General features: G+C 31.0%; 1 protein-coding gene across 10 annotated transcripts in view; it reads right to left on the bottom strand.

Moving 5' to 3' along the window:
* Positions 1-14,112, bottom strand: part of LOC145243887 (uncharacterized) — a 1,140,095-nt gene extending 1,125,983 nt beyond the window's left edge. For all 10 annotated transcript variants that reach the window (XM_080106980.1, XM_080106982.1, XM_080106985.1 and 7 more), the window contains exon 1: positions 13,644-14,112. In XM_080106980.1, the coding sequence (XP_079963106.1) occupies positions 13,644-13,966 (323 nt within the window). In that variant the 5' untranslated portion in view covers positions 13,967-14,112. The remainder of the gene's footprint in view (positions 1-13,643) is intronic.
* Between the last annotated feature and the right edge of the window lie 4,193 nt (positions 14,113-18,305).

Raw genomic sequence — 18,305 nt, 5'->3', positions numbered from 1 at the left:
GCAACATTGATTCTGTACAATTCTTTTTGATGTATAAGAGAAAAAAGACTATTTTTAAGATCGGATTTTTTTTTTTTTTCGATACTCATTGAATAAATTTCTGTATAAAACATATCTAAGAACACTGCCAGAAATATAAATGACTTTTGTGTAAAATTTGCAAAGGATAGGCTCATTCATTTTGGAACCTATGAGGAAGGGACTCACACGCACAGTGATTTTATATAATAATAGAGATAAGAGGTTATTAGCTGGCCTTCCGTTAATCTAAGTCTGATATAAATTATTATTATTATTATTGCTAATAATAGGACAGGTAGTAATAATAATAATTGTATTTTCTAAATAATAAGTGTATATGAGCCTCTGTTTTCTTAATTTAAATCTGCAATGGTTTAATCTCAATGTTAATTATTATTATTATTAAATATTATGATTATTAAGATGTATTTAATATCATTTAATAGTGCCTCCTCTTTCTATCGATCTGTATATCTATCGCTTTTGTTTTTATCAATGTAAATTGTAAAAGCTCTTTTACAAACAAAAAATGAAAGCTAGTCCAAATCAAATATCGATTTGTCAGATGTATTACAATTCAAGTCTTAGCAAATTCATCCGGCTTAATTTTATATATTAGATATAATTCAGTATTTCATTATATTATAAAATAATAGTATTACTTTTGTATCATACATATTTTATCAGTATTTATTGCCAAAGGGCTCAATACACACAAAGAGCTTAGTAGGATTATAAAAGATACTAATAAACAAGCCATATATATTTGAAGAAAATATTTTAAATTAAAGAACGAAAACAATTGCGATATTCCCAAGGCATAATATAATACAATTATTTTTAATAAATCAGATCATATAAATCCTGAGGATATATTAGATACTGGAGATAAAAATAAGTTCCATGGTTAACATTTTATATCAAGTAGAGCTATTTGTATTATGAGTTTTGTTTTGTTGAAGTGATTGCATTACACTGGAAATTATCAGAACTGGAATCGCTAAAGTGTATATGCTGCAAATCATAAAAGTTTGTCAAGATATAGTCTGATGGATTAGTGAAACTGATTTCTTGAAACGTGCATACATATAAATATTAAGTGTTGATTTCAGGAGTACGATTATAATATTTAGAATATTAATTATATTATAAAGTTCATAATCTACTGAATTATATATATATATATATATATATATATATATATATATATATATATATATATATATAGGGTGGACGATCAATTCATCGCCCTAAAGAAAACAACACTACAGCTTGATTTTAAAACATTTATCGAAAAATCAATTCAGGTAACTTGATTATATAGTAAAGCTGAATCTATTCAATGTAGCCATCTTCAGCCTCAATACGAGTCCGAAACTTGAAGCGTGCTTTTTCCACAAGTACCGGTGGGAGCTCAGCAAATATTCTGTGGATGGCGGCAATCAGGCGGGTTCAGAAAGGGGAGAGAAGGGCACAAAATCACAGCACTCCTTCTGAAGCCAAGCCTGGGTCTCTTAAGACTTGTGGGTCTGCGCCAAGTCCTACTGCCACTCCCAGGGTTTGCTAGCGACCATCTGATTGCACCAACGGATGCCCACACTCTTCAGGTACACTTTGGTGTTGACTTTCAATGAAGCCAACTTCGAAGATGTGAGGTGGCATGATGTGGCCCTCACTTGAAACCACACCAAAGACCATAAGCATTGCTGGAAACTTTGTTTTCATCACCCTGGGCATGTCCTCGTTATTCGTGGCAATCCAGCGATGCATTTTGAGGGTACTGGCAATGGTCCTGTTGTCATAACTTGGGTTGGTAAAGAGCATGAGTTGTACAGCGGGGCATCTTCGATCTCGCTCATTGAACATTGTGTCACTTTCAGACATGATAGAAGGCTCCTACCACTCTTGGGATTTGTGTAACTAGCCAACTAGCAGATAGTCTGCAATAAAAAAAAAATAAAAGCAGTCTTCATCAAATGGAAATGGAATCGTGTCTTTTCTAGGTGACAATTTTATCATAGCACCTATATATATATATATATATATATATATATATATATATATATATATATATATATATATATATAGTAATTTATAAAATATATATGGCGATTAAGCTACACTGAATATTCTGCGTTTCATCCACTATAGGATTCGTCAGGCTTATGCGTTGGTAATCGCCATATATATTTTATAAATTACTAACTAGCTCTACCTACGTATTGAGCACTTTTGAAATAAATACTTAAAGTTTACGCATAAATCTATACTTTCGTATATTAATTTTATGTGAGTAAATGAAGTAGTTATATATATATATATATATATATTCAAACACGGTAGTGTTTGAATATATTGTTAAGTGGCAATTTTAGTTATTTAGAATGGCTTTAAAGTTTCACCACTCACTCATTTTTCGACCAAATTTCAAACAACTATATACAGTTTATAGATCCCCTTCTCAGCTATATTGTGAAAAAATTTCAATTTTCGTTCAGTAAAACAAAAGTTATGAATTTTCTGGTGTTTAAAATCGTAAAAATATGTAAGGAGGTGAGCGACGCTTTTTATGACTGGTTTCCATAGAACCACGTCGCTTCAACGACTACTGTTGCTACTAATTCACTGCTGTCGCGAAAATAGAAGTAACAAGTGAAACAGAGAGAATGAAAGCGTGAAAGGGAGGTAATTGAGGGATTTTATTGAAAGCAGACGAGTGCCGTACATTGTTATTACATGTGTTTATGGGGACAAAAAATAAGACTGAAATTAAACAAAGAACAAGAGAATTTATCGGAAGTCTGGAAAAATCATGGATTACAATAGAAAAATACGAGCATGAAAAGTAATATGGTTAAGCTTAAACATGGAAAAATAAAGTAGTTGTTAAAACTGGAAAAGAAAAGGACAAGATATTCTAGTAAAAAATATAATAAATTTATAACTTAAAATATTGCAGCATTAAGAATATTTATTAAAATTCAATTTTTAACATTATATAATCAATTAAGTTATTGCTAAAAGTGTCACTCCCACCTTTTCATGACCTTGATCGTAGACATCTTAACATTAAATCAGTAAATATAGTAAACTAGATCATGACCGATATTTCCACCAAGTTTGGTGACCATTCGCAAAAAGATAGACTGTACATAAACACATATGCAGTGACAAATAATCTTTTTGTCAGAAGTAGTAATAAAATGTAACTAGCCCAACACTTTACTTCAGTTGCATAATTATCATCTAATGACATCCAGGAGAGGAAAATAGAGAAATAGCACGAAACCACGATCTTCATTAATAAGGTCTGTTCACTGGAAAAGTGACGTTATGCACGTGGTACAAACAATGAAGATCTGTCGAACAGTTCGACTGTTGATAATGAGTAAGAATGTTAACAAAAGCATAAGTAAACATTTAGAAATGCATTGAAAGGAGAAAATAAGGAAAACGAGAAAACGATTTATACTGAGACTGAACTTTAATAACAATAAAAAAAAGAAAAGGAAAATTCACAAAGAAACATTTTGTATTGTTTCTGCCTTAAAAATGCATACATATTGCGTTGAATAGTGGATTTTATAGACTAAAATTTGTTTATTATTATGAATGTTAAAAATATTTCTTTACATATCTAATTAAAAAAACATACAAAATAAATGCCGATTATATATATATATATATATATATATATATTATATATATATAAAATAAAAAATGAATGATCTTGATAGAGTCTGAGATTAAAATAAATTTTGATTTCGTTGTGTAGAAATGTTATTATGTAATTATGGTTATTCCTATTTGCTTATCTCCCTACTAGAACAAAGTTAGACACGAGGTCGGTTTTAGTGTGGGAAAATCCAGCTCCTAAATCAATCTATGAGACAAAAATTAAAATTTGCTCAATGTAGTAGACTGACCGAACACAAAGATGAAGTGTAATGAGTACAAATACTACACTTTTTGTGAAAAAAAAAATCGATACAAAAAGCTATGAAGCTATAATTATGAAATTAAGGAACACATAAATAGTAATTTGATAAATTAAGAACAAACTAATAATTAAAAAAAAATGAAAATGATTAAAAAAAATGAAAACGATAAATAAAAAAATGAAAACGATAAATAAAAAAAAATGAAAACGATAAAAAAATGAAAACGATAAAAAAAATCGAAAACGATAAAAAAAAATGAAAACGATAAAAAAATGAAAACGATAAAAAAATGAAAACGATAAAAAAATGAAAACGATAAAAAAATTAAAACGATAAAAAAATTAAAACGATAAAAAAATTAAAACGATAAAAAAATTAAAACGATAAAAAAATTAAAACGATAAAAAAATGAAAACGATAAATAAAAAAATGAAAACGATAAAAAAATGAAAACGATAAAAAAATGAAAACGATAAAAAAATGAAAACGATAAAAAAATGAAAACGATAAAAAAATGAAAACGATAAAAAAATGAAAACGATAAAAAATGAAAACGATAAATAAAAAAATGAAAACGATAAATAAAAAAATTAAAACGATAAATAAAAAAAAATGAAAACGATAAATAATTTTGTATGTGTTACAAAAGTGAAAAATATTCGGAAATAAAGTTATTTTATTATACATTTGGATTTGTTTAAATTATACATTTTGTTCTGTAATAAAATTATTTTTAAAGTGTTCAGAATATTTTAACTCTTTTAGAATGTTATTATGCACAAAAGATTTGACAAAAAAAAAACAATTCTAACGGAATTTCTAGTCGGTAATATTTTATTGCTTACAAATTGTTAAAAAAATGTCAACAGATGGACATAAAATTTTAATTTGATATTCGTTCAAAAATAAATTAGAATTTTGTATCATGACAAACAGAACCTTTTATGTTGCACATATTTGTTACTGTGGAAAACATATTTCAAACTTTAGGGAAAAAAATATTTTTTTGTTTGTTTTTTATAATGTAATATTTCCCTACCAAGATATGTTTGTCATACATCTTGAATTTTAGTTCAAACAAGTTTTTGTATGGTTTTATCTTCAAATAACGATCAGACTTCCATATTGAAACTGACATTAACAAGACCATCAGTATCCTTATTTAAAGATTAAACAATTACTAGATTAAAGAGGAAATAATTTAAGAGAAATTACTGCCGTCATATGTTTACATGTAATGCGTAACCGTTCCTTTCAAAGAGTCCTGTTTATTTGCTCAAGCGTGATTTAGTACCAACAGTCCTGACGTCAGCGGATAAACAAGACAGTAAACAGGCCTTCTAAATGAAGGTCGTAACCAAATGTATATGGAAACTAAAAAACAAAAACATTAACTCTAGTATCGATTGAAAACTATTAAAATTATTTTCTTTTTGCAACGTAAATTGTGTTTATAGGAAAAATAAAAAAATATATATAAATTAGAAAAAAAAATTAAATTATTAAATAAAAAGAAATTTTCGTTAAATGCAGACATACAGATAAATACTTTTAATCCCAATTAAATAATAAAAAAAGTAGTTATTACATAGTGTCAATTAAAAAATGCCATTCATTAGTACATAAAAATAAAAACTGAAATATGACATCACATATATAAATAATTTTCCCTCTGATTAATACCAGTTTAATATACTTCTGATGATCGGCAAAACATTATGGTAAGTACATTTCATTATCATTTATAGTTGACTATATATATATATCTATAGTATAAAGCTGAACGTCTGTGTGTGGGTCTGGTCACGAATAGGCTCCTATATGGTTGACCTCCTATATGGTTGGTTCTATATGGATTATAGAAAACTGATCACATATAATGATAGAAGATGTATCGAGACACAGGAATCGGTATGTTTGATCTGGCATAATAATGATTCATTAAAATTGTGGGGTCTGCGTTCGCGCCTGGTCCACAAAGTATGGAAATAAAAAATTTTAAAATTAAAAAAAAAAAAACGTTTACAAGTGTTTTTGATATAGATGTACATAATACTTTGATAAGTATGTTTTAACTTAAATAGGGATGGTATAATAAAATTGTGGGGTCTGCGTTCGCGCCTGGGCTCCATAGAATAGAAATAGGCACAAACTTTAATAAAGACTTTTCATATCTATCTGCGTAAGTATACTTTAATAATTATGTTTCAGTTTGAAGAAATATGGTATAATAAAATTATGGGGTGTTCGTTCGTGCCCGACCTCCATAGAATGGAAATATGTGACAAAGTTTAACAAGGTTTTATAATATAGATCCACAGAATATTGTGATAAGTGTTTCAGTGTGAACAGGTATGGTATAATAAATTATGCGTTTTATCTATTTTATTTTTACTTTCATCATATTTTGCTTTGGTTTTGATACCCCCGAATTCGAAGTTATCTCTTTACAACCCTTCCTTTTCATAACCTATCATACTTTCATAAATCTATATATACACACTAGCAAAAGTACCCGTCGTTGACTGGGTTCAAAAACAGCCTTCAGAAAATAGACTATTTTCTGAAGGCTGTTTTTGAACCCAGTCAATGACGGGTACTTTTGCTAGTATATATATATATATATATATATATATATATATATATATATATATATATATATATATATAGTGTTTGATTAGATTGGTAAGAGTGCAACAGAGTGCTCAATTATTTAAAATTATTTAAAAGTCGTCAAAAATTGAAGATAAAGCTTAATATTTATTATTTGTATTGCAGAAGATTTGATATATTCTACATAATCCCATTGGTTTCAAATCGGCAAATTCATCATCATATAATATATATACACACACACACACACACCTTATTAACATTTTTTAACATAAATTTTATTTTATTAATCAAAGTCAAAATTAATTGATTCAATCAATTAATTTTCATGATTATCAGTTTTCATAATCGAACATGCATATAATATTTTTTTAAAAAAACAAAAAACAACAAAATATAAAATGAGAACATCATATTGTGTATTTTCTTTCCTTTACAATTGTTTCATAACCATTTTGATAATTTTTTAAATATTATATCATTTAAAAATATTTTAAAATAGCTACTCTTCAGATGGCAGAATACACTAGTTATACATATAAATACATTTATAATCTCTATTTTAAGAGATCAAGAAGTTGGACCTACCTCTACACCACTCTTCTATTTTATTTTTTATTTTTTCAATAGCCTTCGAATTTAGTAATCTCCTCACTTCTATATTTTTTACTTTTTAACTGATATTTCAACCAATTCCCTATTTTAATATTAATTTAATCTTTTGTGTGTTTTCTTATTTAAATAGTTATTTTTCTTCCCTAATTGATTTATTTAATTGATTTATTTTGCAAATATTAATCTACATTTTCAAATTCTAGTTTCTATTTAGATTTTCCACTATTTCTTTCTCAAGCCACCATAGTTTCGCATAAATTTTGTTTACATGTTACGATCTACTAATAAATGTTGCATCATTTAAAATTGGACCAGAGAATGAACCAAATCAGGATGAGGATAATGATAGAAATAAGTATAGAAAAAAAATAATTATTAAAAACAAGAGGAGGAGCACAACCGCATTAGGTGATTGAGAACGACGTAAGAATAAAAAAGAATTTGAATTAAAATCGTCAATAGTAGTTAAAGCTAGAAAGTATAAACCGAGTAAATAAAAAAGATGTAATCTATGTTTACTTCAGGCATATCACATAGTGAACTCTGAAGAGGAAATTTTAAACAAAAAGTTAGATGTTATACAAAGTTGTCTTCATAGAAATAAATTTGTTGTCATGCCTAAAACCTGATTAAAATAAATTTAAAAAAGAAAAAATTTACAGAATACGTTGAGGGTGAAATGTAAGTGTGGAAAGAGAATGTTAAATTTAATACTAATATTTTAAAATAGTGCAATAAATAAATAAATTATTACATCATCAACTTAACATATAGAAACTAAAATAATTATAACCTAAATAGGAGAAATAGAAGTAATTTTAATAATCGTTATGAGTAATTAAATAACACCCTAATAATTTCAACAACACAAGAATAAAAAAAAAATAACATTAAGTAACTTCAAGATATGGAAACAAACAGATTAGGATGGAATAAAATAAATTTAATCAAAATATAAACCTGAAAGAAAACTAAGTGAGAAATTGAACTGAGATTGTTATAAAGAAGATAATATTAGAACTATAAGTTTAAAATTAAACAAAGGTGATTAATAAATACTAAAGTCAAAATATTAAAATATGAATGCATGGAATTCCGATAAATTAATAAATATTGACAATATAGAGTTATCTCCCTTAGAACGTAAAGATATTATGAATGATAATGGTGAGAAAAGATAAAAAATTATAATAAAATACTAAGATAAGGAGTAGAATTGAAAAGATAAATTTAAAATTTAAATTATTGACGTAACCAGTATGGGATGAAGATAAATTTTAATTTAAATTAACCTTTTAATTATGGTTACCTCCTAAGAAATAGCATGTTAAGCAGAAATTAATTAGTACATCGTAACATGTAAACAAGGTTTATACAAAACTATGGTAGATTGAGGAAGAAATAGAAACTAGAATTTGAAGGTGTAGATTAGTATGTGGAAAATAAATCAAACAAATAAATTGGGGAAGAAAAATAATTATTAAAATAATAGGTAAAAGTGCACTGGAGGACCACCCAAAGATGGTCAATGTGCACTGCTTGTCCAATATGCAAAGGGTGTTTATTCCTAAAGCCATTCTTAACATGGGGAGGTTGGAGGTGTTTATTCATATTCTTATTTTCAAACTCACCATAATCAACTTCTTAAAGGTAAGTCTTCGGGTGGTCCCTCAGTGCACTTTCACCAAATCAGAAAACATACACAAGATTAAATTAATATTAAAATAGGTAATTGGTTGAAATATCATTTAAAAAGTAAAAATATGAAAATGGGGCGATTACTAACTTCACAGGCTATCGAAAAAATAAAAAAACAAAAAGAAAATAGAAGAGTGGTTTAGAGGTAGGTCCAACTGCTTGATCTCTTAAAATAGAGATTATAAATGTATTTATATATGTATAACTAGTGTATTCTGCCGTCTGAAGAGTAGCTATTTTAAAATATTTTTTAATGATATAATATTTAAAATTGTCAAAATGGTTATAAAACAATTGTGACACATAAGAAAATACGCAATATGAGGTTTTCATTTTATATTTTGTTTTCTTGATTTTGGCGAAAATTTATATATATATATGCAGGTATCTTTCAACAGCCACACTGGACTTGCAGTTAGCATTGGGGTTAACATTTAGTATTTCTTCCCCACCCCCCTCTTTGACTTTGGGTGAAGATTGAGATTAATTATGCAGAATCTTTTTTACTCCAACCTACTGGACTTATGTTGAGGTTAATGAAGAGCAGGTTTTATTCTTGACAGTCACACCAAACGTAGGGTTAGCATTTGTGGTGGTCTTGATGAAGGACATGTTTTTTTTTCAACCACCACATGCGACTTAGTGTAGCAATGAATTCTTCATGAATGACATGTTTCCCAGCTAACACACCAGATTTAAGATTAGGGTTGAGATTTATGAAGTATTTGTTTTTTCTTCTTGTCAACCACACCAGACTTAGGGTTAGAATTAGGGTTAAGATTGTGTGATTTACCCTTAACTACTGCACCAGACTTAAAATTATTGTTGGAAGTAATGAAAAGCATGTTTTGTTAAACTGGATTTAGGACATAGAGTTGGGGTTAATAAAGCACATTTTCCATTCTCGATTATCTCACTGAACTAGGTTGATGTTAAGGTTAATTAAAGGCCTATCAGTTTTTTGACTACCACACTGTTGTAGTTGGGGGTTAGCGTTGAGGGTTAATGAAGGACACGATTTATTCTGAATTGTCATATTAAAGATTAGCGTTGGGATTAATAAAGGGCTTTTTTATGTGAACACTACACAGATTTATAGTTAACATTGGAGTTAATGGAGGACCTGTTTTTTTTTTTACCAATATACCAGATTTTGTGTTGGGGTTGATAAGGGTAAATCTTTTGCATGACTGTCATGCTTCATGTAGACTTGGTATTGTGGTTGATAAAGGGCCTGTTTTTTTTTTCCTGAACCCATAATCCAGAAAGGTTTTGGATTGGAATTAATGAAGGGAATGTGTTTTCTCGACCGCTGCACTAGATATGATTAGTTTGGGAGTTAATGAAGGTATCGTTTTATCGACCGCCATGGCGCCACATCACATTTAAGTGTTGTATTAGGGTTTATGAAGGGAGTGTTTTTTTTTTGTTGTTTTTTTTTTCTCAACTGTCACATCAGATTAGGATTAGGGTTAAGGATCATTGTTTTTATCAGTGTTGGGTTTGTAAATTCTTTACACAAAACTACAAAATTTATGTCATATTTTGCATTACTTATATTTCTTCTGATCATTTTAAAAAGAAAAATCACTATCATAAGATCGTTTGGTCGTTGGTAGTTGTGCTGAATACGGACAGTGCTAATTTTTAGATAATAGTTTTGAATTCAATTTAATTTGTACGGTTTCTTTTCTTGGTACTAGTGCATTTATTGATCCGTGCTGAAATAATAATGTTATTATTTTAAAAGCCATTCTTAACATGGGGAGGGGAAGCCGTTTTGTACCCATTCTATACTTCAATCTTACAATTGAATAAAAAAAACATATCATAAAACTTTAATTAAACTTGGAAATATGATTTAAAAAATAGCACGGATCAGTAAGTGCACTAGCACCCTTTTCTTTATTAAATTGTTAGATGAAAATACAAAATAGTTTCAAGGCATCCCCCCTCTCCATGTTAAGAATGGTTTTCTAAATAATAATATTATTTCAGCATGATCCATATTCTGCATAATTTCCGAACAATCTTGGGTTCTCGTATGTATTTTGTTGCCGCATGCCATGTATCCGTTTTAACTTTTGGGGTTCATGTTGAAATAAAGTTAAACCACACTAGATTTACCTTTAATTAAATTTAAACACTTGATTATAAAGAAACGGTGTTTGTTTATATTAGTTATCTTTTAGACAACTGCATTTCAGAGGAAAACATTACATAGTTTTTTTGTTTTTTTTTACATGGAGATCACCACTTATCAAGGCCTGGAAGCCACTCGGGGATAAGGGTTATTGTGTGTACAGTAGTCAATGGGATAGTATCGTAGTAATAGTATTGGAGATTTGATAAAGGGTCATTACTTAAGAAGGCGGTTTATCAGGAATTTGTTTATGTTGGACTTGAAGACATCCAAGTTGTAGTCAAGTGGGAAACAGGCAAACGGAAGAGAGTTCCACAGGCGTGCACTTCTGAGAAAGAAGCTTTGTTCATGGAATCTACGTTTTGATTTAGGCACAGATAAAGAGTAGGGAAAATTACTAACAGAGGTTTTATCTAGATGGGTGTTTTTTGTGAAAGATTGGCAAGGAGCGACCAGAGATTGGCGCTCAAATGAGCACTTGCTATGGAAATAACAACAAAACAAAGACAGGCTCGCAATGTCTCTTCTGTGGAAGAGAGGTTGTAGGGAAGAGAAAAGGGCATCCCCACTAAGTCACGAAGTCTATTTTGTACTCTGTCAAGGCAGGATAGGCTGATTTTAGCAGCTCCAGCCCAGATGTGGCAGCAGTACTCTGTCTTTGGACTTACTTGGCTTTTATACAGATAGAGAATTGCATCAGTAGTGAGACATCTTCTGGAGCGGTAGCAGGATCCTACCATTTTCTCCGCGACCCGGGCAACAGACTTGATATACGTGTTCCATTTAAGGTCAGGAGTAAAGGTCAAACCCAGGAGCTTGTCAAAACAGAAAGCCTTCCCAAGACGAGAGCCATCCATTTCAATTGATGCTAGATGAGGAACAGAGCGATGATGATGTAAAGATAGGAGCTTGGTTTTAGATGCATTAAAAGTAACCAGCCACCTCTTCCCCCACTGTACCAAGATCAGAGGAGAGAGAATCAGATAGAGTTTTGTCATTTGCCTTTGATGTGTTGCCATAAATGGTCGTGTCATCAGCATAGATGTCAACGAATGATTTAAGTATGTGTTTTGGGAGATCATTGATGTACATCAGGAAGTGAGTTAGGCCCAGGATGGACCCCTGAGGGACTCCAGCATTAATACTGAGGGCCTCTGATTTCTGCCCATCAACCACTACTCTTATGAGCCTATCAGAGAGAAATGATTTAATTATTGAGAAAACATTTCCAGTTATACCGTAGCTGGAAATCTTGTGAAGTAGGCCTTTATGCCATACCTTATTGAAGACCTTTGCCCTGGAAAGGAAGCCTTTGTTGAGAGATTCACTAATCCTATGGGATATAACCGTTAGCACATCTGCTGTAGATCTAGCAGAACGGAAATCATATTGTATGTCACTAAGAAGGTTATTTCTGCTGAGGTGGTTGACTATTTTATTTAATATGGATTTCAGCAACTTACTCATGACACACAGGAGACTTATTGGTCTGTACTGAGAGGAAGATGACTTATCACCTGAATTCTTAAATACAGGGCATACTGAGGAGGTTTTCCAGGGTGCTGGAAAGCACTTCTCCTTAAGGCAACGCTTAAAGAGTTTTGTAAGTATGGGAGCAAGTTCTGGTTGAAGCTTTTTCAACACTATAATTGGAATGCCGTCTGAGCCATTGCTTTACTGGAATCAACGTTTTTGATTAGCTTGCCGACCTCATGCACAGATATTTGTATGTTGCATAGTGTGTTGTCTGTTATAGGAGGAAATATGGGGAGTTGATGGCCTTCATTGCAGAGGGTAGAATTAGCTGCAAAGTTCTTGGCAAATAGTTTGGCCTTGTCTGATGCTGACGAGATGACCTCAGGTCCATTGATGATGGTTAGGATAGAACGCACACTTCTGTTAAGGATTCTGTTTGCTATTTGCCAAAACTGGTGGGAACCAAACCGCTGCTCAGCTGTTTTGGTTTAACGGAATGAGCATATAGCTCTCTTGCATTTTTTATTACTCTTTTACAACGGTTGCTGGCAGTCCTGAAAGCAGCTTTAGTCTCGGTACATTTATTATGTTGGTAGCTATGGAAAAAGTGATTTCTGTGCGCAATGGAAGCAATACATTCTGGGGAGAACCATGTAAAAATAGCATGATACCTTTTAACCATCTGCTGCGAGGGGTTACCACTACCCTGCATTTTTTAGCTAAGAATTTACAAGAAAACTATATTTTTTTTTTAGTACGTGTCATATACTGAAATTAGTATGAATTGCAAAAATTACGAAAAATGAACTCGTATATGATGTGCTTGATGCATTTTTAACAATTCCGTTTTTAAATGAGTTAGTTTAAAAAATTTAAGTCAAGGGAAATAACTCCGTTTGTTATACTGCATTGGTCGCAAAACTGTTCCACATGTAAACATACTATAAACTCGATAAATTGCGTTGTTACTTGTGATTATTTTTCTACTGAAACATTTTTTCATAATTTTTAAAATTTATACTAATTTCGACATGACACATAAGTACGTAATAATTATTTCACCTGAAATGTGTTGGTTTAAACTGTAAATAAACACCAAAGAAAAAAGAAATAAAGAAATGATTTTCTTAACTTACTCAATTTTCCGGAATTTCTTCGTGTCTGCAGCTACATAACACCTTTCGTTTTCCAAACCAGACGGTGAGGAAATCCGGGTCCCATTCACCGGTGTGTACACTTGTTGAACTTTACCAAAGCGGGGATCCAGGGAATCAGTGAGGTGGACCAGTACCGATTCCCAGGAGCGGTATTTCTTCTTGTTATAGAGTACTTTCTTTCCGGAGAAATGATTGTTGCCGTTCAAATAGAAAGTGCACCTGGCTGCAGTGACCGGGTGTCGGTCGTACAAAGTGTTCGACATTTTAACCATCTGCTGCGAGGGGTCACCACTACCCTGCATTTTTAGTGGGGGAGGGGGATGAACAAGACCACGCGTCAGTTTTTTTTTTTTTTTTTTTTTCAATTTGCTAAGAATTTACAAGAAAACTATATATATTTTTTTTCTTAGTAACAGTGGTCTGATAATATTTCGAAATATAAATTGAATTTTTAATTCGTCGTGTCAAAAGAGGTGTGTTTTATTTTTTAATGAATTTGAATGATTTATAGAGATTTTAAGAATCTCTTTTCTTTTCTCTATCATTGTTAATACGGGGTGATTTATTTACATTTGTTTTAAATGTGTGGTTAATTTCGATTTATAAATAAATTAACGAATGCTATTTTATTGTTTTTTCCTCTTTCTTTCTCTAAAAATTTTTTTTTTTTTTAAGTTAAAAATCTTTCTTAAATTATGCAGCACTAAGGTATCGTGTTATTTTTTATGGTATTTCCAAGTTATATTCAAGTTTTACGATATCTCTTGTTTTATTAAATTGTTAGGGGAAAGTACAGAAACGTTACACAACAGTACCCTCCTCTATGTTAAGAATGGGTTTCTAACTAATGACGTTATTATGTCAGTACGATATGCATGTAAAAAATAAACAAATATCCAGGATTTTAAATACTTTTTTTTTTTTTTAGTTTTTAAGCTCGCCTCTAATTTTATTAATTAAACATAACAGAAAAAAATATATATATGTGTGTGTGGTATTAATGGTGGTATATATAATGAAATAAAAATGATAAAAAAAAAAAACGTACTAATGAACTCACGTAAAAAGTTTAACGCAAATAAATGAATAAATTAATTTAAAATAGATAAAAAAATATATATCTAAAGTAAAAATAAACAGAATTCTATAAATAAACTTTTTTTAAAAAAGATAAGTAATTCAAGAAAAATACTTCTGCTTCGTTCGACGCCTGACAAAGAAAATTCAGTTATATATATTTTTTTTTTCATGGAAAATTTGAATATTGAATTAATTGAAAAAAATATATAGGTGCTAATGCAGAGAGTGATCCGATCCGCGCTATTTTTTAAATCATATTTCCACGTTTAATTAAAGTTTTATTATATGTTTTTTTTTTATTATTATTCAATTGTAAGGTTAAAGTACAGAATAGGTACAAAACACCCTCCTCATGTTAAGAATGGCTTTTTAAACAATAACGTTATTATTTCAGCACGGATCGGATTCTCTACATGAGTACCAAAATATATATAAATATATTTAAATATTGAAATTGGAACTTTTTTGGAGGTAGATAAGTAGGATAAAGAAATGTAATATTTTTGCCCCAAAAATATATTATGCTTCAAAATAAAAAAATATATCTATATACTTAAGATTATTTATTTTTTTTTTTTTTTTAGAAATTTTGAAATCGATATATCTAAGATTTAGTCATCTTTGGAATTTTTTTTTCTTTAAATATATTTATAAAAATACTTTTTCTTTTTCAATTAAAATAAATATTTCGTCAAAAAGTTTATTTAATATTTTCTTTTCTCCGGTTAAATTAAAATTAACGGATTTAAAATTTGAGGAAATATCAATAATTTTAAACCATTTTAACTGTTTCCGAATTTAAATTATTTCACTTTCTTATATATATATATATCTGAAATCCAAAATATTACTTTGCTTGCCGGACAGTGTCTAGTCGGCACAGATCACAACTAGTGAGCTGTCTGTTATGTTCGTTGTTGATAGTTGGCGTTCGGCTTGCAAGTAAAATTTACTTAGTAAATTGACTTATAAGATGAAAAAGAAAGCACAATGTACAATTAATAAAATCTCTTACCCTTATATAAAAAATCGATTGATTGACTAATTATTTTTAATCAATCAAAAGTTTAAAAGTTGATCGTACAAGACATCGTCACATCCACATGTGTATAAAAATGTGAACAAATAATTTTTTCTTGTTTTTTTTTAAATTAATTAAAAAATAATTCACCTTTCCTTTTTGCGTTTAGTTTCGGCTGTTTTCTTATTTAATGAATATTTCATCCGTTTTTTTGTTTGTTTTTTAATCTATATTAGAGGCGGCAACATCAAAGAGTCGGTGGTCAGGTTGGGTACTGCTACGGCGTACGCTACCAACACAATCAAGTTACCCAGGTGTCCCGAACTTTTCAACAAGATGCATCACATCGTGAAAGAGGGTCAAAGCGTTCTCTCAAAAAAACAAAACAAAACAAAAAAACAGCGTTTTATGAACGTTTTAAAGCTCTGTAAAACCCGGCGAATTGTTTATGGTCAAAATGTATTCTTGTGCGTGCTTATAACGTTATCATTGTTGGGACGAGAGAGAGAGAGAGAGAGAGAGAGAGAGAGAGAGAGAGAGTGTGTGTGTGTGTAGAAGTGCTTAGGACGAGCAGGTGTGTGTGGTTCTTTGGGTAAAGGGTGTGGTTTTGAGGGGGGTGATAATAGAGGAGTCGGGTATTATTGTCGTTACTTTCTGGTGGTTAAGAACCAATCAGGTATTGGTGAGGGAAGATAGAGAAAATGGGAGGGGGGTTACTCTCTGATTAGTCTTGAAGATTGTGTTTATGATACTTATCTCCCTTTACACCCTATCCTACCCACACTCGCGAACATATGAACGAAAAAGAAGAAAAGAAGTGGTGGTGTTTGGTTTGTCTGGACAGGTAGAGATTTTCTTTATGTGCGAGTGAATAAGCGTGTATGAGAGAGAGAGGGGGGAGGTCGATGAAATAATAAGCTGAAGTGAAAGTAGGAAATATAAAGAAAGTAGAAGTACGAGAAGAGAGAGAGAGAGAGAGAGAGAGAGAGAGAGAGAGAGAGTACGAAAATCACCGAAATTGCAGGCTTTGCATTTAATTTATTGGTCTTTTATTAAACAGAGCATTTCCTATAAACAACCGTAGTACTCATACTATTGTTGGAAGCAGGACATTATCAAATTAAAGTATGACGAAGTCTAACCGTACACGAGTTATTAATTTTTATTAACATATGAAGACAATAAAAAAAAATGAAAGGCTGGTAAAGACTGAGAGTTCAGAGTACTAGAAGAACGTTCTAGGTGAAAGAAGTTGTTTTGTCTATAAGAAGAATTTGAGTTGACATGTCCATTTCTTCCGACATTATTGAGACAAATTTTGGCACTTTAAAGATCGGAGCTCAAACTACTCCAAAGCAAAAAAAAAAAAAAAATGCAGTCATGTTTGCAACGTAATGCATATGAGCTCATTGGAAAATATCAGCAGCAGCAAAGGATGGCTGGCTTGTGAAAAGATTAGCAGCAGCAGTAACTGAAAAATGCACATATGCAAATTAGGACGTATGCACGAGAAGAAAAAGGAAAAAATGCACCACGTGGTCGGGCAGAAGAAAAGTATGCCTCAAAGAAAATAGACATGTAAAGTCGGGAATAAGAATGGATTGGCTGTGACCAGCATGTGGTCGGAGGAAGGAGAAACGAGAGTCAGATAAAATAAACATGCGGCAGCGATAGACTTTTTAAGTGGCGTCGAAAATAACAATAATAAATGCTTCTGTTATAAAAGAGAAAAATGCTGGCCTGGATTTTTATTTATTTATTTGTTTGTAACGGCAACGTTACACTGTTGAAATTATTTACTAACGAGAGTTTGCTGTTAATAAAATGTGTCTTTTGGTTGCAAAAAAATGGAAAACAAATAATAACTAGTGTCCAAATTTATTAAAAGGAATTGATAAAGTGGAAGATCCTGACACCCCCTGAGAATGGATTAGTCTATAAAATACGCTAGCAGGCGTTAACCAATGGGAGAGAGTTTTTTTGTTTTTTTAATACAAAGGAGTCACCACTTATCAAGGCCCGGAGACTACTTGAGGATAACAGTTAATGAACGTAAGGTAGTCCATAGGGAAATATCGTAGTAATAGTTAGTGGTGGAAATTTGGTAAATTAGATTAATAAAGGGGACGGCTTATCAAGAATTTGTTCATATTGGACTTGAAGATCATAATGTAGTCAGTTAGAAAGCAGGTAAACAGAAGTGAGTTCCACAGGTGCAGTTCTAGGAAAGAAGCTTTGTTCATGGAATCTACGTTTAGGTTTAAGTACAGACAAAGAGTGGGGGAAATTATTGATAGTGGTTTCAGCCAGACAAGTGTTTTTCGTGAAAGTAAGGCAAGAGGGAGGGTATAGATTGGAGCTCAGGTGAACACTTGCCATGAAAATAACGATAGAACAGAACAGGCACACACCATTTCTTCTGTGGGAAAGAGGTTACAAGGAAGAGAAAAGGGCATCCCCCACTAGGCTATGAAGTCTATTTTGAAATCTGTCAAGCACCTGCTCAAATGTGACAACAGCACTCCATCCTAGGACGTACT

The sequence above is a fragment of the Euprymna scolopes genome, chromosome 22 (genome assembly GCF_053919585.1).
Source record: "Euprymna scolopes isolate OS-2025 chromosome 22, ASM5391958v1, whole genome shotgun sequence".
Lineage (NCBI taxonomy): Eukaryota > Metazoa > Mollusca > Cephalopoda > Sepiida > Sepiolidae > Euprymna > Euprymna scolopes.
This window is presented reverse-complemented; position numbering and strand designations above follow the sequence as displayed.